Source organism: Ambystoma mexicanum, chromosome 9 (assembly GCF_040938575.1).
Source record: "Ambystoma mexicanum isolate Mex_15411 chromosome 9, UKY_AmexF1_1, whole genome shotgun sequence".
Classification (NCBI taxonomy): Eukaryota; Metazoa; Chordata; class Amphibia; order Caudata; family Ambystomatidae; genus Ambystoma; species Ambystoma mexicanum.
In genome coordinates this window covers 35,113,757-35,130,728 of record NC_090931.1, presented here as the reverse complement: position 1 = coordinate 35,130,728, position 16,972 = coordinate 35,113,757, and the positions used below count along the sequence as shown (strand labels likewise).

Here is a 16,972-nt window from a genome sequence, read left to right as displayed (position 1 = left end):
GAGCAACAGTAAATTGTTCACCCCACTACTAGGCGCCATGAAAAGAAAAAAAATGAAAACTAGAATGGAGGATCAATAAAGACGGCAGAAAAAAATTAAAACTTCAACAACATACCCGTTCATACAAAAAGGAAATACAAAAAGTAAAAAGGAAATACGACAATAACAGAATCCTCAAAGCACCAAACACCCAAAAGGAACTATTTAAAATCATAAACGAAATAAAAAACCCACCCGGCTGCAACAACACTCCAATACCTCTGAAGAAACTATGCAGTGACCTTGCAGACCATTTCAGAAATAAAATCATAACCATCCAACAGACCAGAAAAACAGACCATGAAACCACAAAACAGAGGTCACCCACCAATACGACGAACACCGGAACAAACTCCGAAACGTCCTGCACTTATCAGTGGAAACATTTGTCAAATTGGTAAATCAATGCAACAAATCAGGCTACCCTGCGGATCCGTGCCTCCCTGACATTTACAATTCAATCATCTCACAAGGAACACTGATGGAATATTACAGGAACGCCCTCAACCAATCGATCTCAACAAGGAAAGTGCCATAATCCTTCAAATCAGCATACATCAAACCACTCCACAAGGATACAGCAGGAAACGTAGAGGACCTCTCTAATTACAGACCCACATCTCCTACCCAGCTATACTCCTGGAAACATATATAACAACCCAAGAATTAATAGAAGAACATTGCCTATTAAACCAGGCACAAGTCGGCTTCAGACCGATGAGTGTAACAGCAACAGCGCTTATCTCAATCTAAGATGATCTAAAGGCAAACGCAGACTCAAACAGCACAGCTTTGATACTTTTAGACCTCTCTGTGGCATTCGACAAAGTTAACCACAACATCCTCATCACGAGACTGGAAGAATTCGGAATCACCGACAACGCCTTACTATGGATCCAATCCTTCCCAACAAAAAGGACAGAAACGATATGGATGAAACCTTTCAAATTAAGTCCAAGAGAATCGTCATGCGCACCAGGATCTTCCTTCTTGCCACTACTATTCAATATCTACCTGTCTCAACTAATTAAAATAATCGAAAGACATGGCCTCACCCGTTACAACTACGCTGAAGACACAAATGGTCTATAAAATACAAGAATCACAAGAAGAAAACTCAACACTAGAGAACTGCCTTCGTGAAATATACAACTGGATGAACTCAAACTACCTGAAACTCTACCCAGGCAAAACAGAAATAATGATCACAAAAAACAGAGAAGACGACCTCTACATCACATGGCCAACAGAACTCGGTGAAACCCCAGCCCCATCATAGATTGTAAAAAACCTGGGAGCCCTGATGGACAACAAACTCCCTCTAGAGCCCAAAGTAAATGCCCTGATCAAGAAATGCTTCTTTCTCTTACAAGCAGCTAAAAGGATCGTACCATTCCTCTCAATAGCTTATATTTAGGCATGCCTGAACGACTCTTAAATAAACTCCCAACACATACAAAATGCAGCAGCCAGACTGCTCCTTAAACTACTGCGAACAGAACACCTCACACAAGCGCTGAAAACGCTACACTGGCTACCCATCAAACAGCGGATCAAGTTCAAATCAATGTGCATAACGCACAGAGCAATCCACAACCAAGGCGCAGAGTCCCTTAGAAGAAAAATAAACGTACATCACACAACAAGGCCACTCAGATCCAGTAGCAACATCCTTTTGGAATCCAAATCATACATTAAAAGAAAACTTGCAGGATCCTCTTTCTCCAACCTCGCACCAAAAACCTGGAACGAACTACCAAACAACATACGGAACACAAGAGCTAGTGTACAATTCAGGAAACTCCTAAAATCCTGGCTCTTCGCCCCACAAATAGAAAGAATGCCCACAGGGGCATACACAGCGGACTAGGCTGAGCGAGAAACCTATCCCCCAAGCCTTCGACCCTTAATAGAAGTAAGGATACACAACATATCCACTTATCAATTGAAAATTGAAAGAAAGACTGCCTCGAATCATACCAAAGAACGTCCACAGATCAATCGGGAAGGAAGGCAAAGTATGAACTAGCAACTACACCTTAGCCCACATTGTAATCACATGCAGCAATGGACCACCGACAGTAAATAGATAGGAAGGAGCAGGGGCATGGTAATATAACACCAATACCTAAGTAAGGGAAATGCACGCCCATCCGGGTGTACTAAGCTCAAATAACTGAGCTGGTATCCAGCCACGCCATCACCCTAGAAACTAGACAGTCAGCAAAGGGAAGTGAAAGAATAGACCTCCCCAATGGACCACAGACAGTAAATGGATAGGAAAGAGGGGGAATGGTAATAACACAACTATCTAATTTGGGGATAATGCACGCACAACCGGGTGTACTAACCTCAAACCACTTAATTGACAACCAGCCACACCATCGCCCTAGAAACTAGACAGTCGGGAAAGGAAAAAGAAAATATATTTGCCCGTATGACAACCGGATACATAAAACAAAACTACAAGGATTAAGAAACATAACCCACAAACCAAAACCTCAAATTTCTGCATACTTAACCCACACAACCACTTCTCTCACAGCACACCACACGCACTTCACCACACCGCAACAACAAAGAATCAACACATAAATCGCAAAAAACAGCACATGAGGACTCGCTGCGATTCTATATTCACACCCACGCTCAATGCACAGTGAAAACCGAACTGAAGCTGCCAACAGGACATCACCTTCTCACTTTCCTACGCCCTCTTCACCCACTAACCCAACCTCTGTTTCCAGATCCGACTGAGCACCTGGAAACCAACTCTGTTGGTGACGGTGCGCTATATAAATACCTTTAACAAACATGAATGTGAGAAAAGCATGCATCCAGTTACATTCATCAGGAACTGAATCCCTTGTAAAGGTGTGTTTACTTGAATCATGGGATGAGCCCTTCCACCCCCCCCTCTTCCGAATGAAAATACAGAACACGTCAGATGTGCATTTCTCACATAGTTACATAAGCACCTATATTTTACCATTGACTGTACATTTAAAAACAAATTAGCATGGAGCAGCGTCTGTATAACATGGCACCTAATGCGCAGTGATCCCGAGAGTTCTTTCATTTGCCACCAAATTAGCATTTTCCAAAATTACAACACAAATTATGAAAATATAACTCCCAAAAAAGCCCATGTCACATGTCTAAGCAGGTGCCTTGGGAGGGAAATTATATTAATCCATATTTCATTAATATGATATGATTATTTATTTATATAGTGCCTATACACAATGTGTTTCATTCTGAATTGCATTATGAGGAAAAACTGACTTTGCACCCAAGAAAATTGCCAGCATGTTGGCTCCCACCCCTTTTCAGATTACAAGTATGGAAATCATAACAATCCAATGGAGGTTGCAGGATGTATTTTGTGGGTGTGTCCAATTATGGAATATGCGAATGAAAGGATTTGGCCAATTAAAATGCACAGCATCATAATGACCTAGGGTTTGAATAGTTTGATAAAATAGGCTGCAGACAAATGTGATTATTTATGAAAGGACAGCAACTGGAGAGGAGGGATTCCATAGGGGCTGCAGAAAGGAAAGTTTCTATTCACAGGAGATAAACTCAGTCCACATGGGAACCTATGCAGATTAGCTTAGCAGCCCTTGCTGATTGAGGGATTCCAAACTGAGAGGGTCCAGGCTGGTATCCAATACTGGAAGTACCATTTAAAGTTAGCATATAAATCCCCAGTGTGAATACAAATTTTCCTCCAGCCCTTTCCATGCTCCCCGAAGAGGGTGGTCTGGGAGCAAAAGGAGACTCCAGTTCATTGTAGAGTGAGATTTCATGTCAGAAAATCCGATTGCATTTTTACGTACTGAGTGTGCAATATAAAAACTGAAAGCAGCACTTCTGTGCCATCGAAGCACAGTTTTGTTTTTTAAAATTAAGTTCAATTAAAGTCCAATTAAATTGAACTTGCGTGTTTCCACGGGCATGGTTGAATCAATCCTGAAATCCTGATGTTTCATAGCCTTACAGTTATTGATCATTTGCAGCGTGCGGAAGCAGTGGACATTTCTAAAGATATTATGGATGGAAAGTAGCTTAGGAGGCCTATTTCCCAAAAATAAAACAATGTCAATCCCCAGGCAGCCCCTTATTCTAAAACTGCATAGGGGGACGGATTTATTAAGCGAAAGCGAGGAATACTTGTATTGATTCAATACAAGCTAAGCATCAATCTCCCAAATTGTTGTGGATGAGCTGGATGGAGAGTGCTTGGTGCCAAACTTACTTGTGGTGACCCCAGAATGGGAGGCACCTCTGCGTTGATTGTTAGCCCCTCCTGCTCAGCCTGCTCCCGTGCTAGCTGCTCCTCGTACTTCTTCATGTCATACTCTAGCTCTGCCGCCAGCTGCTTGTCCACTGCAAAGAAATCCTTAATTTCGTTTCGATAATCCTGCATCATCTCCTACAAGCAGAAGTAACCATCATTACATGAAGAAGCTTTGCAGGTTTAAACATCCAGAGATAATAGCAACAGTGATCTCAAAATGTGTGCTCAGGCCTTTGGCAGCTCATTTCCTACGCTCATCCCCAAACCTGCCGTTCATTTAGCTTGCAATGATTTCTTCAACCATCATCCACACTTCGGTTCGGACACAAAACTAAACCTGTCGTCATTCTCTGTTTTGCATACGCGAACACAGCATTCCTGATGCCCCAGAGCTAGGACACTGTAGCCGTCCTCTAACTCCTAAGAGATTTAGGTACCCAGGCTGTTGTCCTACAGTGGTACTTGTTGCTATGAATCAAAGTCCTGAACTTTCCCGCAGTACATGTGTGGGTGTGGCAGCATTTCTACCCACTCCTTGTTCAAGGAGATGCCCCTGCACAAGTGCTACCATAGCCTTCCTACACCCCCCCCCCCCCCAAACACACCTCCCCCCCCCCGCTCCATCTGTAATGTCTTAACAGCACAGCAGCAGTAGCCTTTTCTCCCTACAAATGCTTCTTCAGGTCTGAGCAGTACAGATAGGTTTGTCCCGACTTGCATTATGCGGACATGCCCACATCCTACCACACAAGTCACACGCTGTTCCAGCTCTTCTGTGCCCTATTCTCTCCCCCTGCTGGCCCTTTAGCACAAAAAAAGTCCCAAACATCTGCACCATTGATGTATTTAATTCCCACAAAATTCAGAGAAGATTCAGCAATCTCTGGGTTTCAATTTCAAAGCAGTTTAGTGCCTGCCCGTCAACAGAAACTTACTCGCAAATAATTCATAAGCTCCCGCAGAGCTGGAATCCTTTTCTGCTCCAGGAACTTTTTCAGGGACGTGATGATGGGGATGATATTCTCAATGAACATTTTCTTTTGAACCTATATATTGAGGTGAAATAAACATTGATAAGCCATATTAATAGCTCATAGGTGTTGCAAAAAAGTAGTGAACACGTGGGGTATCCGGTAGAGCTGTAGAAAAAATACAGCACAGAGGGAAAGCAATAAGGCAGAAGATATCTTCACCGCACATGGCATGTCTTAGCCCAAACAGGTTCCATCTGTATGAGACCGAATGGGGAGGGTTTGTAAGAGGCAAGGTGACCCGCTCCCTACAAGGCTCAATGGACAACCCTCAAGCGCATTATCACTGCATTAAGAGCTGAGGGGGCAACCTCACTAGCTGCAAATGTAATGCACAAAGAGCCATCTCACTGCAGCCTGGCAGCACCAGACGAGTGCAACGTTTAACTCTGGATCAGGAATCTGCAACCTTTAGCTATTCAGATGGTGAGGACTACATTTCCTAAGAGCCTGAGTGAGCATAGTCAATGGCCAGGGATCATGGGATTCATAGTCCAAAGCACCTGGGAAGGCACAGGTTGCAGTACCCTGCTCTAGATCATCAGTATAATGCTACAGCAAAATGTCAACAGAAGAAAACATTATGGGAAACCTACCACTATTGGCAAGCGAAAAACAAAAGCACAAGACTGCACAATACATGTGACAGAAGAAGTGCCCCTGATGGTTTACCTGGACCAAGACCTGAAAGAACGACAAACACTGGACACCTATAGCAAAGTATAGGACACAGTTCCCCTCTGGAGGCGCTCACCTGCGATATCAACTTTTTCTGGGCCGCTTGCATGACTGCATTCGCCATTGCCATTTCATCATCATCTGGCTGCAGATCCTCACCCGGCTTTGACCTCATTGCAGATAGCTTGATCTCTTTGCAGCTCAGAACTTCAAAGGTATCACAGAGCAATTCATTGGCCTCCATTTCCAGGGGAAGAACTCCATCGACAAAGTTGGCTACAGAAAAATCAGAAGACTGGGTTTGTGAAATTAAATCCAATTCGATGTACAGATCCCTTTCCCAGAGCATTTCGCTTGGTGCAGGCAGTGTACATACCCAAAATGTTTTGGCTGATCTTGTTGGTAAGATTAAATCTTTGTTCATCTGTAAAGTGCTCCAATAGGAACCTATAGATCTTCATGCGCTTTTCCTTCTGGTCATGCCCCTTAAGAGAGAACAGAATCTTTTCCCTAATAACAAAAAAAACAAATTATAAAAAAGGGACATCACACCATAGATGAATGGTAAAAGCCAGCATCAAATGCGACACAACTCAGAGATTGATATCAGGACTTGACAAAGTAACAGGCGTGACAAATCAAAGAACACAAATTCTTACCAACCTTTCAGTCTGGGGAAACTTGTTGTACTTCTCATGTTTGTCGTAGCAGTTGAAGTGGAAGATGCATTCTGTGAAATGTTGCGAGAACATAACTGGGTTCCTTTTCAGTAGAAGATGCACCAAACAAAACTCTGCAAAGCTAGGCGGTGAATAGAGTAGTCGGAAAATATCAGCACAGCGCAGAGTACATAATGTTAGCTTAATTTACCTTAAAGAGTTTAAATAAGAGAGGAGCATACCTGGCGATATCAGGGTCTGGATCCACCAAAACACTGATGAACCGGAAGAAAAGGGAACCCTTCCACTTCACAAATTCTTCCTAAAAGGGACAAATTGCCAACCAAACTCAGAAGTGTATCTGTGTGCAGGAACTGAACAACAAATTAAAATCCTAACCCGCCCAACCCCCAAACTCGCTGTATGACAAAAAAGCCATCTAGCCAGGCCACTTGCCCACTTCAGTGTGAAACAAAATTAGGTTAACCAAGCTAACACGCATCCTAGAATGAACGGCAGCCATCTCCCCACGTTCCCCCTCCCTTCCTGAATGCAATCTGTAGTCATCCTGTACAGACGTATCTGTAATCTGTCTGATGCTTGGAGAGTGCTTTTCTCTCGAGTGCCCTTTGAAGGAATGTGTGTGCATTTTGCAATCGTTTTTCAGAGCTAGTACCTGGTTTCCAGAGGGATTTATTTTTATTTTGTGTTTTCCTGTGCCCCACAATCCGTTTTTTGGGTCTGCTAGACCTCCCGAGCTGACTGCCTTAGTGCTGCAGTCCTTTGTTTCTGGCGTTTTCCTTCCCTCACCCAACCCCTCAGCAATTGGTTCTGGCAGTCGGGTGTCTCTCTGCATCTGTCCTGGCAGTCATCTCTCCCTGCTCCCCTCTGCCTTCTCCCATTCACCTTCATCCATCCTCTGATCCACCCTACCCACTCCTCCCCTGCCCATTCTTCTGGTTCTCATTGGTCTGGGCCCTTCCAACAACCATGCCCCCCGTGAAACGTACAGCAGCATTTCAAAGGCCCTATGCGGGCAACCATGCCCGGGCAGCCACTATATAAGGGCCACAAGCTAAAGGGCAACAACCATCTTTGCAGCTCCACTCCGAGTTTGTATTGTGCTCGCCTGGGATGCCTGACACAAACTATAGCAACGGATAAGGTATGTGTACTGTAATGTGGGTGGGGAGTACAGCCATTACTCTACTGCAGTAAATCCAAACTACTCTTATTACCCCATTATCATATAGCCTAACTGTGTAAAATAGCCGTTTTGGCACTCAGTCCAAGTGCGTAATATAGATATACTCTAGATGGAGCCTTAATTATGTACGGTAACCATATTTCACACCCAAACTGTTGGTATTGCCTTGTTATATTACCCTGCTGCGATCTCAGATATAACTGCGCTATGCCCCACAGTTCGCTATTGTGTTCCGCACCATAGCTAATTTGTGTTGGACGTTGCAACGCCCTATAACTAGCCATTGTAAAAAGCGATATGGGCAGGAAGCACAACCATTACTGTGCTCCAGAAACCCACCTACTCTTACATGAATACTATGTAAACGGTGTTGGCAACATAGTTAGCCTCCGAGTTGCGTGTGGTATCTTACAAAGTGAGCCATTGTGATACGCTTTATGGTTAGCCATTGTACTAAATTGTGTAATGTTAGGCAACATTTGAATGCAGTACCCTCTGGGAACACTACAGGTATAGGCATCCCAACCTTTAGTATAAGCTTGTAGCAGTTTTGGTAGCGTGTTGAGCAGCCAGGCTTATCTCAAGAGGGGAAATATGAACTGTAGTGGAGTTACAAAGATTCAGTTACAGGTATTCAAATAAACTCTTACACTCAAGGTTTCTTGCCTAAACAATTAATACTTTAACAGTCAGTTATAAAGCCTTCTTCAGAAGGGAGCAATAGAATAGTAACACAAATATACTTCAATACTGTACACTTTGAGTTTCTGAATCAGACAAGGCCCTTTTGGGATGGCCCAAAGATACAAACTACACCCACAGGTGACTTCAGTAACAAGGGTGCTGCGGACATTAATACCTTACTGTTGGCATTCAGAATACTCTTTAAAAGTTGGTAAAAGTCAAAGGTTATTAGAACACAAGAGACCACAAATATTCTTAAGCAGGGCAAATACTTTTAGAGTTCACTAGCAGAGTCATTCAATTCAATAGGCTAAGCCAAAGTCAATGGGCAAAGGTCTTGGATAGGATAAAGCACTTCTAGTAAGCAATGGAAAAGTCTTTGCACAAGTTCTTAGGAGTCTTTGAAGAAAAGAAGAATCAAATGTAGGACAACAAGCCAATTAGACTTGTGAGTTGTGGAAGTTACAAGCACTTCTACAGTAAGAGGTAAATTCTCTTAGACTTGTTTTAAAGTACTTTGGTAAAGAAGAAAAGATGCATCTGATGACTTCTGTTCCTGTACAGCTCTGCAGATCTCACTGTTCCTGGGCCTCAGTCGTGGGACAAGAGGGAGGACGTCAGGGGACTCCTGCACTGTGCTGGCAACTGGCAGACTTTAATTTCAGTGGCTGTTTCGCGTTTCAGCTCCTTGCGGTACAGCAAATAGCAATAAGCTTGGTTCCTGGCTGTCAAGGTGTACTGTCCAAAAGCTTTAGGCTTAAAAGTAATACACACAATCTGGTGTCCCTCTCCCTGGCTTTACTGTTCCTGCAGCAACTCTGAGGAAATTCAACCAGCTCCGAGATGGGTGTCCAGGTGGCTTACTTTGGAGTGGATTGGTCCCACCAACTCAAAGGGAGAAGTCGTCCTTGCAGGGGCTTCTCTGTCGAGTCGAACTTGGCAAGTAGTCACTGCAGCAGGGCTTCACTAGGCAAACCAACGGTCCAGGAGTTGCAGCAGGCGTCCTCTTCAAGCTCTTCTTCGGTTCCTTCGTCCAGTGATCGACTCTGCCTTCCAAGCAAAAAGACTCGCCTTTTTATTCAGTTCTCTCCCATTCATTCCAGCCTAGCTGTCACTCACCCAGCAGGGTGGCTGTCCTTGCCTGACAGCCAGCCAGCCAGCCAATCACCAGAATGTATTTGGGTCTCCTAGGAGACTAAGCACAAGGAGTTTCGGGCACCTCCCTCACTTCCTCCCTAGCCAGACACTCGGGCGCCAGAGGTGGGTTTCTCTCAGAAACCCTGCCAAAGGCGAAATGAACCAAGAGACCAAACCTTGTTTGGCATGCAGAGAAACTCTCTAGAAGGACCTTTCTACAAAGACCTGGCGAAAAAAGAAGACTGGGCTCCATTTTAGCAAAGATGGCTGGATGCCATTTTGAAAAAGAAGGCTTCCGCGGTTAACGTTACCGGGTCCACAGATGGTCGCAGTAAATGCAAATCTTGGTAGTTCAAAACGAAACCAATGCCACCAGCCAGTCAATTGAGGAAAGGGTAACAAAAAAAATGTTTCATGAGCATTTAGACACAGGGGATACTAAGTAACCCCTCCAGCACTATATTGTAAGATAGGGTCTGCTGGGTCTAGCAAGTACAATGCTAAGTAAAGCCAATTTCACCTTACTGCCATGGGAAGCAGTAGTTGATACCAGAGAAGGTATTTAAACCTTGGAAAATCTGGAAGAGTTCCATGTGGCACTGCACTGAAGGTGCTTTGTGACAATTGTAAAAGATGATGCCTATGGAGTTGGTTAGCCTCCATAAGCAAAAAGAAACAAACAGAAAACAAAGAGAATTAAAAGTACACAGTTCCAAAGTTCAGCAAAAGAGCTGCGGGTCTCTAAGGTAGCGAGGAATTCGTACATTTTTGAGAATTCTCCCTAACATGGAAGGAAATTTGTTGCACTTACATGTATACTAGGGGCCAGACGTCATGCAGGATTTAGATGTATTTTGCAGGAAATGTGTTGCACCCATTTGCATTTTGGGGGCAGGAAATGTGTTACAATAGACGTATTATGAAGATTAGCCCTGCCTCACATTTAGGTAGAATTGTGAAAATTAGCCCTGCCTCACATTTAGGTAGAATTGTGAAAATTAGCCCTGCCTCACATTTAGATATTGTGAAGATTATCCCTGCCTCACATTTAGAAAGCTCTGTGAAGGTTAGCAACCAAGAAAAACAGAGTACCCAATGTACTAAACCCTCCACTCCCGCTCCTCTCCTACACACATCCCTTGTTCTATACACACCCATGGACTAGCCAAACTACACACAAATGCACACCCAACGTAACTAATACTCGCATACAACAATCATCCCAGGCACTGGATCATACCCCTTACGGTCACAATAAGCCAGTGTGCACAACCATAACCTTAAACACCAGTCAATGTACATATAAATCACGCAAGACACAAACACACATCCAACATAACGGACATTCACATACAACAAACAACCCAGGCATTGGCCCTCATCCTTATGGGACAAGCCAGTACATGTAAACAACCCATCTGCAACCCAACACACAGATGCCAGTTTCGCCTGGTTGTGGGCCTATCCTATTCCTCTGCCCTCACTAACCAACCCTGTCCTCTTTCTTGCAGTCACGTGAGCGCCTGAAGACTGCCCCTGGGTGGTAGCGGTGCAAGTCAACATAACAAGTATACATTAAGACATTCCAGATGCAAGTATATTATGTTCCCTCTTGCCCAAAACCATCCTTTGTGGTGGGAGGAGTGTTGTGCATTTGTTTGAATAGGCTATCCCTGCTCTCCCACTTATCAAAGAAATACAATATCTCTCTAAAGTAATCTGGATGGGGATTACTGGTGGTTTCTGCTCTATGGGTTCACTCAAATTCTACGTCCATTGTGACTCATGATGTCTCATGAGGGTGAGCATTCCAGATCCCCATATTTCCAGACCTCAGCATTGTAGTGCATTGGCACGCTCTGAAGAAGCCCAGAGTCATCTGGGAACGGCAGTAACAAGCTGTTCTTTGGGCTTCAGGAGAAGCAGAGCTCCCCTGCGTAATCCCAGCTGAAAGGGGGCATATGAGGGAGACTCATATTAGAAAGGTGTTTATGAGGTTTTCAGCTCCTTACTGCCACTGCAAATGCTGCCTCCATCCCTCCCCAAGCAGGGCCCCTGGTGAGCCCTGTACGCATCCACCACCAACCCCGCCCCACCCAAAACCCCATCTGTTTCTGCTCCAAGCATTGCCCTTCACTGCTAGGGTTTTTCCTGTGTGCCATTCAAAGACCACTGTTGCCGGTTCACTAGTTTGTTGGTTGCTTGGTAATGCCCAAACAAGGAAAAGGAGGGTGCCAGGGTTCGTTTTCAAAAAGGCAAGTACTGAGTCTTTCCTAAATGGGAGGTTAGACTTTTGGATCCTCCACAAGGCGACTGCTTTTTGTTTGGGGGTGGCGGGGGCTTGTATTTATGTTGGGACACTGGTGTTTTAAAAAAAAATGTGTTTATGCAGGATGGATTTGCCTTGCTGAGGAGAAGGGCAGGTGTTGGGCCCTTTTCACAAAGCGTGCTGAATACTCTCATCCTTGATTAAAATGCACTTGCTCACTCGTGGTCCAAGCAAGACGAGGGGTCTGGGGGAAACACGTGGTCCTTCCTCTGCCACATTACGTAGGTGTAGAAATCTGTATAGGCCTTTGGAGTTTGTGGATAGGGGACAGGAGGAATACACGAGCTAGAAGCCGGTACAATAGTCTAGTTTATAGGGCATTAAAGTGTTCATTATAGTAACTGTGTGCAGGAATGCAAAGGAGCACAGTTATTTTGACAGTGTGTGCTTCGTAGGCACATGTGGCCATCATTGTTATTCTCTGGTGCAAAGGAAATGCTGGAGCCTATTTTGATGGACAGGATTATTGATTTATTTCCTCTGCAGGCGATGGGAGAAGATGCAAAACTCATAGCCACAATCCCACCAGTCCTGCTCTAGTAGATTCCCAATAATATTACCCACCCTTAGGATAAGTCTTTGTCCTAAACCTTGCCCTCGCCACGCATAGATCTTAGATTTTTGGAAATAATCGCTCCTTTTGATGAGCTTACATCCCCTTGGGAAAGATAATGACCTAAAATAAATATTCATTCTAGCTTTGTCCTAAATTCAGATACTTCCCACCAAGAAGGCACACAGAGCATTCCGAGAGAACAAAGGCGTACAGATAAGAACGAGAAAATAATGTGTCCATCAATTTTTGCAGACAGCAACTAAATAATTTCCTATGAGAGCTGTCAGGGGCTCTCTCGTCACAGTTCCGTACAACAGGTCACTGAAGTGTTTGGCAGGCAGGAAAAGCAGTGTTTAGGTCAGCAGGGTGTGTATTCTTGGTAGGCTGTAGGAACTTTTAATCTAAAAAAAAAAAAGTGCTACAAGTTTCAGGTCCAATATGCACCCTGAACAATAACGGTATTGCATGTGGCTCGCGTCAGTAAACCCTTGCTCTCCGAATTCCAAACCCCTTTCAACAGACAATAGGGGACAGTATCAATCCCACTGCCACAGAGTCCTCAGCACGGGAGTACCCTGCCGAGGATTGGTGGGATATGGATCTCTAAGCCTTGACGAAGACGCTATCCCCAGAACTCAGTGTGCAGGTGCGACAGCAAAAAAGAAAAAAGGGAAATTCGACTTCTGCAGCACTAATGCGGAAGTGGCATTTCATTTTGTAGTGTTACATCCGAATCCTATTTCGGTGGATTCTAGTGCAACTTTCTGGGACCCCTAAACTCTTTAGCTTTTACACGCTCTTTTGGATCCACTTATTTTTAGTAGTCGGAGGATTCCCCTGAAGCCCCTCCCCCGCATATGCAACTGTTTTTACCTTACGATAAATGGTATTAGGTGCCCAGGGGTACCTCTCGGGCACCTCATTAGATTATATAGCCCTAAGTTGGTTTTAAGTAGAAGGTTAGTGGCAGCTGTAATTTAGTTTTACTTCACCAATGGTGCAAGCCATTTTACTTTATTGGTAGTCCAAAGTAGCTTTTTGGTAGTCAGTTTAAATTCTGCTCCCTACAATTTTGTTTTTGAGGTTTCCATTGTTCTAATGCATCACAATGCAGGCACGAAATGGCCATTCTGATCACATGGGCTGTTTGTGACCTCACATGTCAGTCTCCAGCTCACATCCTGTTGGAGTAGTCTAGGCTGAGTGAACGTCCTACTAACCAACCAGTATGGTTGGTCATCTGACCCTCTGCCACCTGTAGAGATTGGTGGGATGGCCTTTGCCCAGCTCCTTTTTGCAGCCGTACTTAAGCCCCTAACCTGGCCCCCGCTCTCTTGCTGCTTTGTTCAGGAACTTGGAAGCAGGTGATCTGCCGACCTGGTGAAGGCTTCTTCCTGCAGATTCCTGCTGTGTTTGCCTTTAACCTTCATCCAGCCATAGTGACTGGGTCTAGGGGTTTGGTATTATCCCGTTTAGGGGGTTTCTAGTCCAGTCCGGGCTTCAGGCGTGCTCCTGCTGCCTCCTCTCATCTCTTGGGGCAAGTCTTCCATGTTGGAACCGTTTTTGGATCCGTTTACTGCTAGGGTGTCCTGCCTTGGTGCTAGAAGCGGTCACCACCTGGAAGGGTGCCAGGATACCAACATCCAACCTCATCTGCTCCATGGGATGTCCTAGCGTACCCAGAGCCATTATCCCCATCCTCTGATCAATTTCTGTTGAGCAGCCACCCTATCATGTCCACTATGCCGCCAGGACCCATCTTCACGGATTCCCTAGTCTTGGTACACTCTTCCTCTGTGATTCTTCACTCCTAGCTTGAAGGTTGTTGTGGGAAGGCCGTTTGGTATTTTCAGTGGAGTGGGTCTTTTTTGGCTCAGGGCGATACGTACCCTCAAAGGTCCCTCTAGACCGGGGTTTAGATTTTTTGGAGGCAAATCTTACTACATTTCCCAATGACTTACAATGGGGGGCTCCTGCTTTGCTGCAACCTCTAATGGGTGCTCTGCAACCAGCCTCTGGATCTCTTCATTGGTTCTCCCAAGTGACTTTGTGGATAGTTGCATGGCCCCAACATTTTTCCTAGGCCCACCAGGGGTTCAGGAAGTTATACATCAAGAACTAGATTATTAGGCATTATCAAGTGTTATTAATGCATTTTGAATGCCCTACTCTTCTCTCCTTTAAAAGTGAATGCTTGCTACAGTTAAACTTGTTTTACTAAAAGTATGGATATTTCTCCTGGGAGTCAAACGTACTGGTGATTGTTCAAATGTACCGTGATTTCATGGAAGCATTGTGCTCTGTATAGAAATGCCAACCTCTAGCCCGGTTGACATCTGTGCATTTGGATTATTTTAATACTATGTCGTAGAGGGCCAGAGTTAATGAGGATTATTGGTGCTGTACTTCGGGCCATTAGGACTATTTTTCATGCTGGATAAAATGGCTGGTTCCCTTTTTGTTTCCTACCCCTTGCCTTGTGTTAGGTGCCGACTCCCTGGTCTAGGAGTTGCTCTTTATAACAAGAGCTGGAATGTGTCTTTAGGACACTCTGCTCAGGTGTGCAGGTCCTGGGAGATTTTACCTTTTCTGTTAGGTTGCGTGGTTACCTTGTTCCGCCCCCTCTGAGATTTTATATGCCTATCTGAGATAGTGGCCCTGCAAAAATGCGTTGGGATGAGGGGTGTCCAATAAGATAGTTATATTCTGTGCATTCTTTAAAACTGTATTATGCGCTGGATACTTATTTCACTTGATCGAGGTGCTTATGTGTATCACAAAACTATATTTTCTTCAGTATATTAGTGCGGTGCATTGTATAGAGATAAGCAAGTGCACTAATTGTACCTTTATGCTAGCCTACTTCCTCAGAGTGAAGTCTGGTCACTCGGTCCACATTACCTACCTTTTAGAGGTTCAACTTTCCTTTCTTATTAGGGGTGTTACCCCCATACCCCCTGCAAAGGCCAGTGGTTGTAAATCCCTCAAGGGGTTGTAAAACAAAAACCTGCCTTAATGCAGTAACTCAGCGCCTCCAAGTAGTCGGGATTTCAAGGTACTGGGAGGGGTTCTTAAAAGAACCAAAGAAAGAAGACTATTTAAGAAGGCAGTATATATATATATAGTTACATCTCTCTAGAGTTTATATCTCTCTTTGGTAATGGAGTTATGTTCAGGATAGAGCATTAGAGAAAACCAGACAAAAAAGAAAGCAGTTAAACTTAGGGATGTTCTTTGTATGTGACTAGTCTGAATCTATCCTCTGTCTTTGACAGTGGATAGGGCCAGACTCTGGAAAAAGTTGGAATCGTGGGAGATAGAGCAGGGCGATATAGACCAAGTCATATCTCGATATTTTGGGCTGAATGGCGACATATCGCAATATTGTTTATGTGGGTTCAATGCTCAGTTGTAAGCTGCCAACTAAATGCGCAATGCCACAAACCCCTTTATTTAGAAGACAATGATCAAAACAAAAAGTGCAAATTAAAGGTTCCTCTTCCTGTTTGAGAACATACACAGCTGTGTAAATATCAAAATGTGAATAAAAACAGTTTATGGAATAATATATATGGGATATACTACTCGCTGTAATCATATTTCTGATGCGTTTATCTGCTTAGATTCACATGCTATGCATAGGCCGACATCTAGTGGTAGCCGCAGAGTATTACATTTTTTGTTTTCGAAACTCAAAAAGGGACATCGACAGGGCGTGCCAGTAATACTATCCCTAGTGCGACGTCGACTGAACCCATGGTCCATCACGCGTCAAGGTCCCTCCGATTGTTTTGTTTCTGACATGAGGTAGCATGAAGTATACCGTGAGTACAGATTTAACAACGCAGACAAGAGTAGATAAAGCCAGAAAACATCTATGCATCTTTTACTCCGCAGGGGAGGAAGGGTGGACGCATGTGACCCTAAGCAGACAATCATCAGAAATAGGATTACAGTGAGTAGTGTATCCCTTCTGAGGCTTGTGGGTCTGCTAAGATCACATGCTATGGATAGATTAGTGAGCAGTGTCTGGAGAAGGTGGTGGGTTGAGAGAAGGTACAGCGGCAAATAGATGTTTTAGCATTGCTTGTCCCTTCTGTGAATCTGCTTTAGAATGTGTGTCAAAGCAGTAGTGCCGAGTAAAAGTATGTATAGAGCTGCATGTAGCTACTTTGCAAATGGCGTCCAGCGGGACGTTTGCAATCAAGGCCAAAGTAGCTCTTTTACCTCTGGTAGAGTGAGCTCTTGTTGTGAAAGGCAGTGTCTTGTTTGATAGGGAGTAGCAGAGCTGCATGCATTTCACTATCCACCTGGAGACATCGTTTTTTGAAACGTGATCACCTTTCCTG

At 44.2% G+C, this 16,972-nt stretch overlaps 1 protein-coding gene across 1 annotated transcript in view; it reads right to left on the bottom strand.

Annotated features, from left to right (window-relative positions):
• NCAPD3 (non-SMC condensin II complex subunit D3) overlaps positions 1-16,972 on the bottom strand; it is a 579,984-nt gene that overhangs the window by 118,112 nt on the left and 444,900 nt on the right. Inside the window, exons 24-29 of the mRNA XM_069614114.1 lie at positions 6,953-7,032; positions 6,715-6,852; positions 6,428-6,561; positions 6,128-6,327; positions 5,278-5,388; positions 4,301-4,477 (exon numbers count right to left, since the gene is read on the bottom strand). Coding sequence (XP_069470215.1) covers positions 4,301-4,477; positions 5,278-5,388; positions 6,128-6,327; positions 6,428-6,561; positions 6,715-6,852; positions 6,953-7,032 — 840 coding nt within the window. The remainder of the gene's footprint in view (positions 1-4,300; positions 4,478-5,277; positions 5,389-6,127; positions 6,328-6,427; positions 6,562-6,714; positions 6,853-6,952; positions 7,033-16,972) is intronic.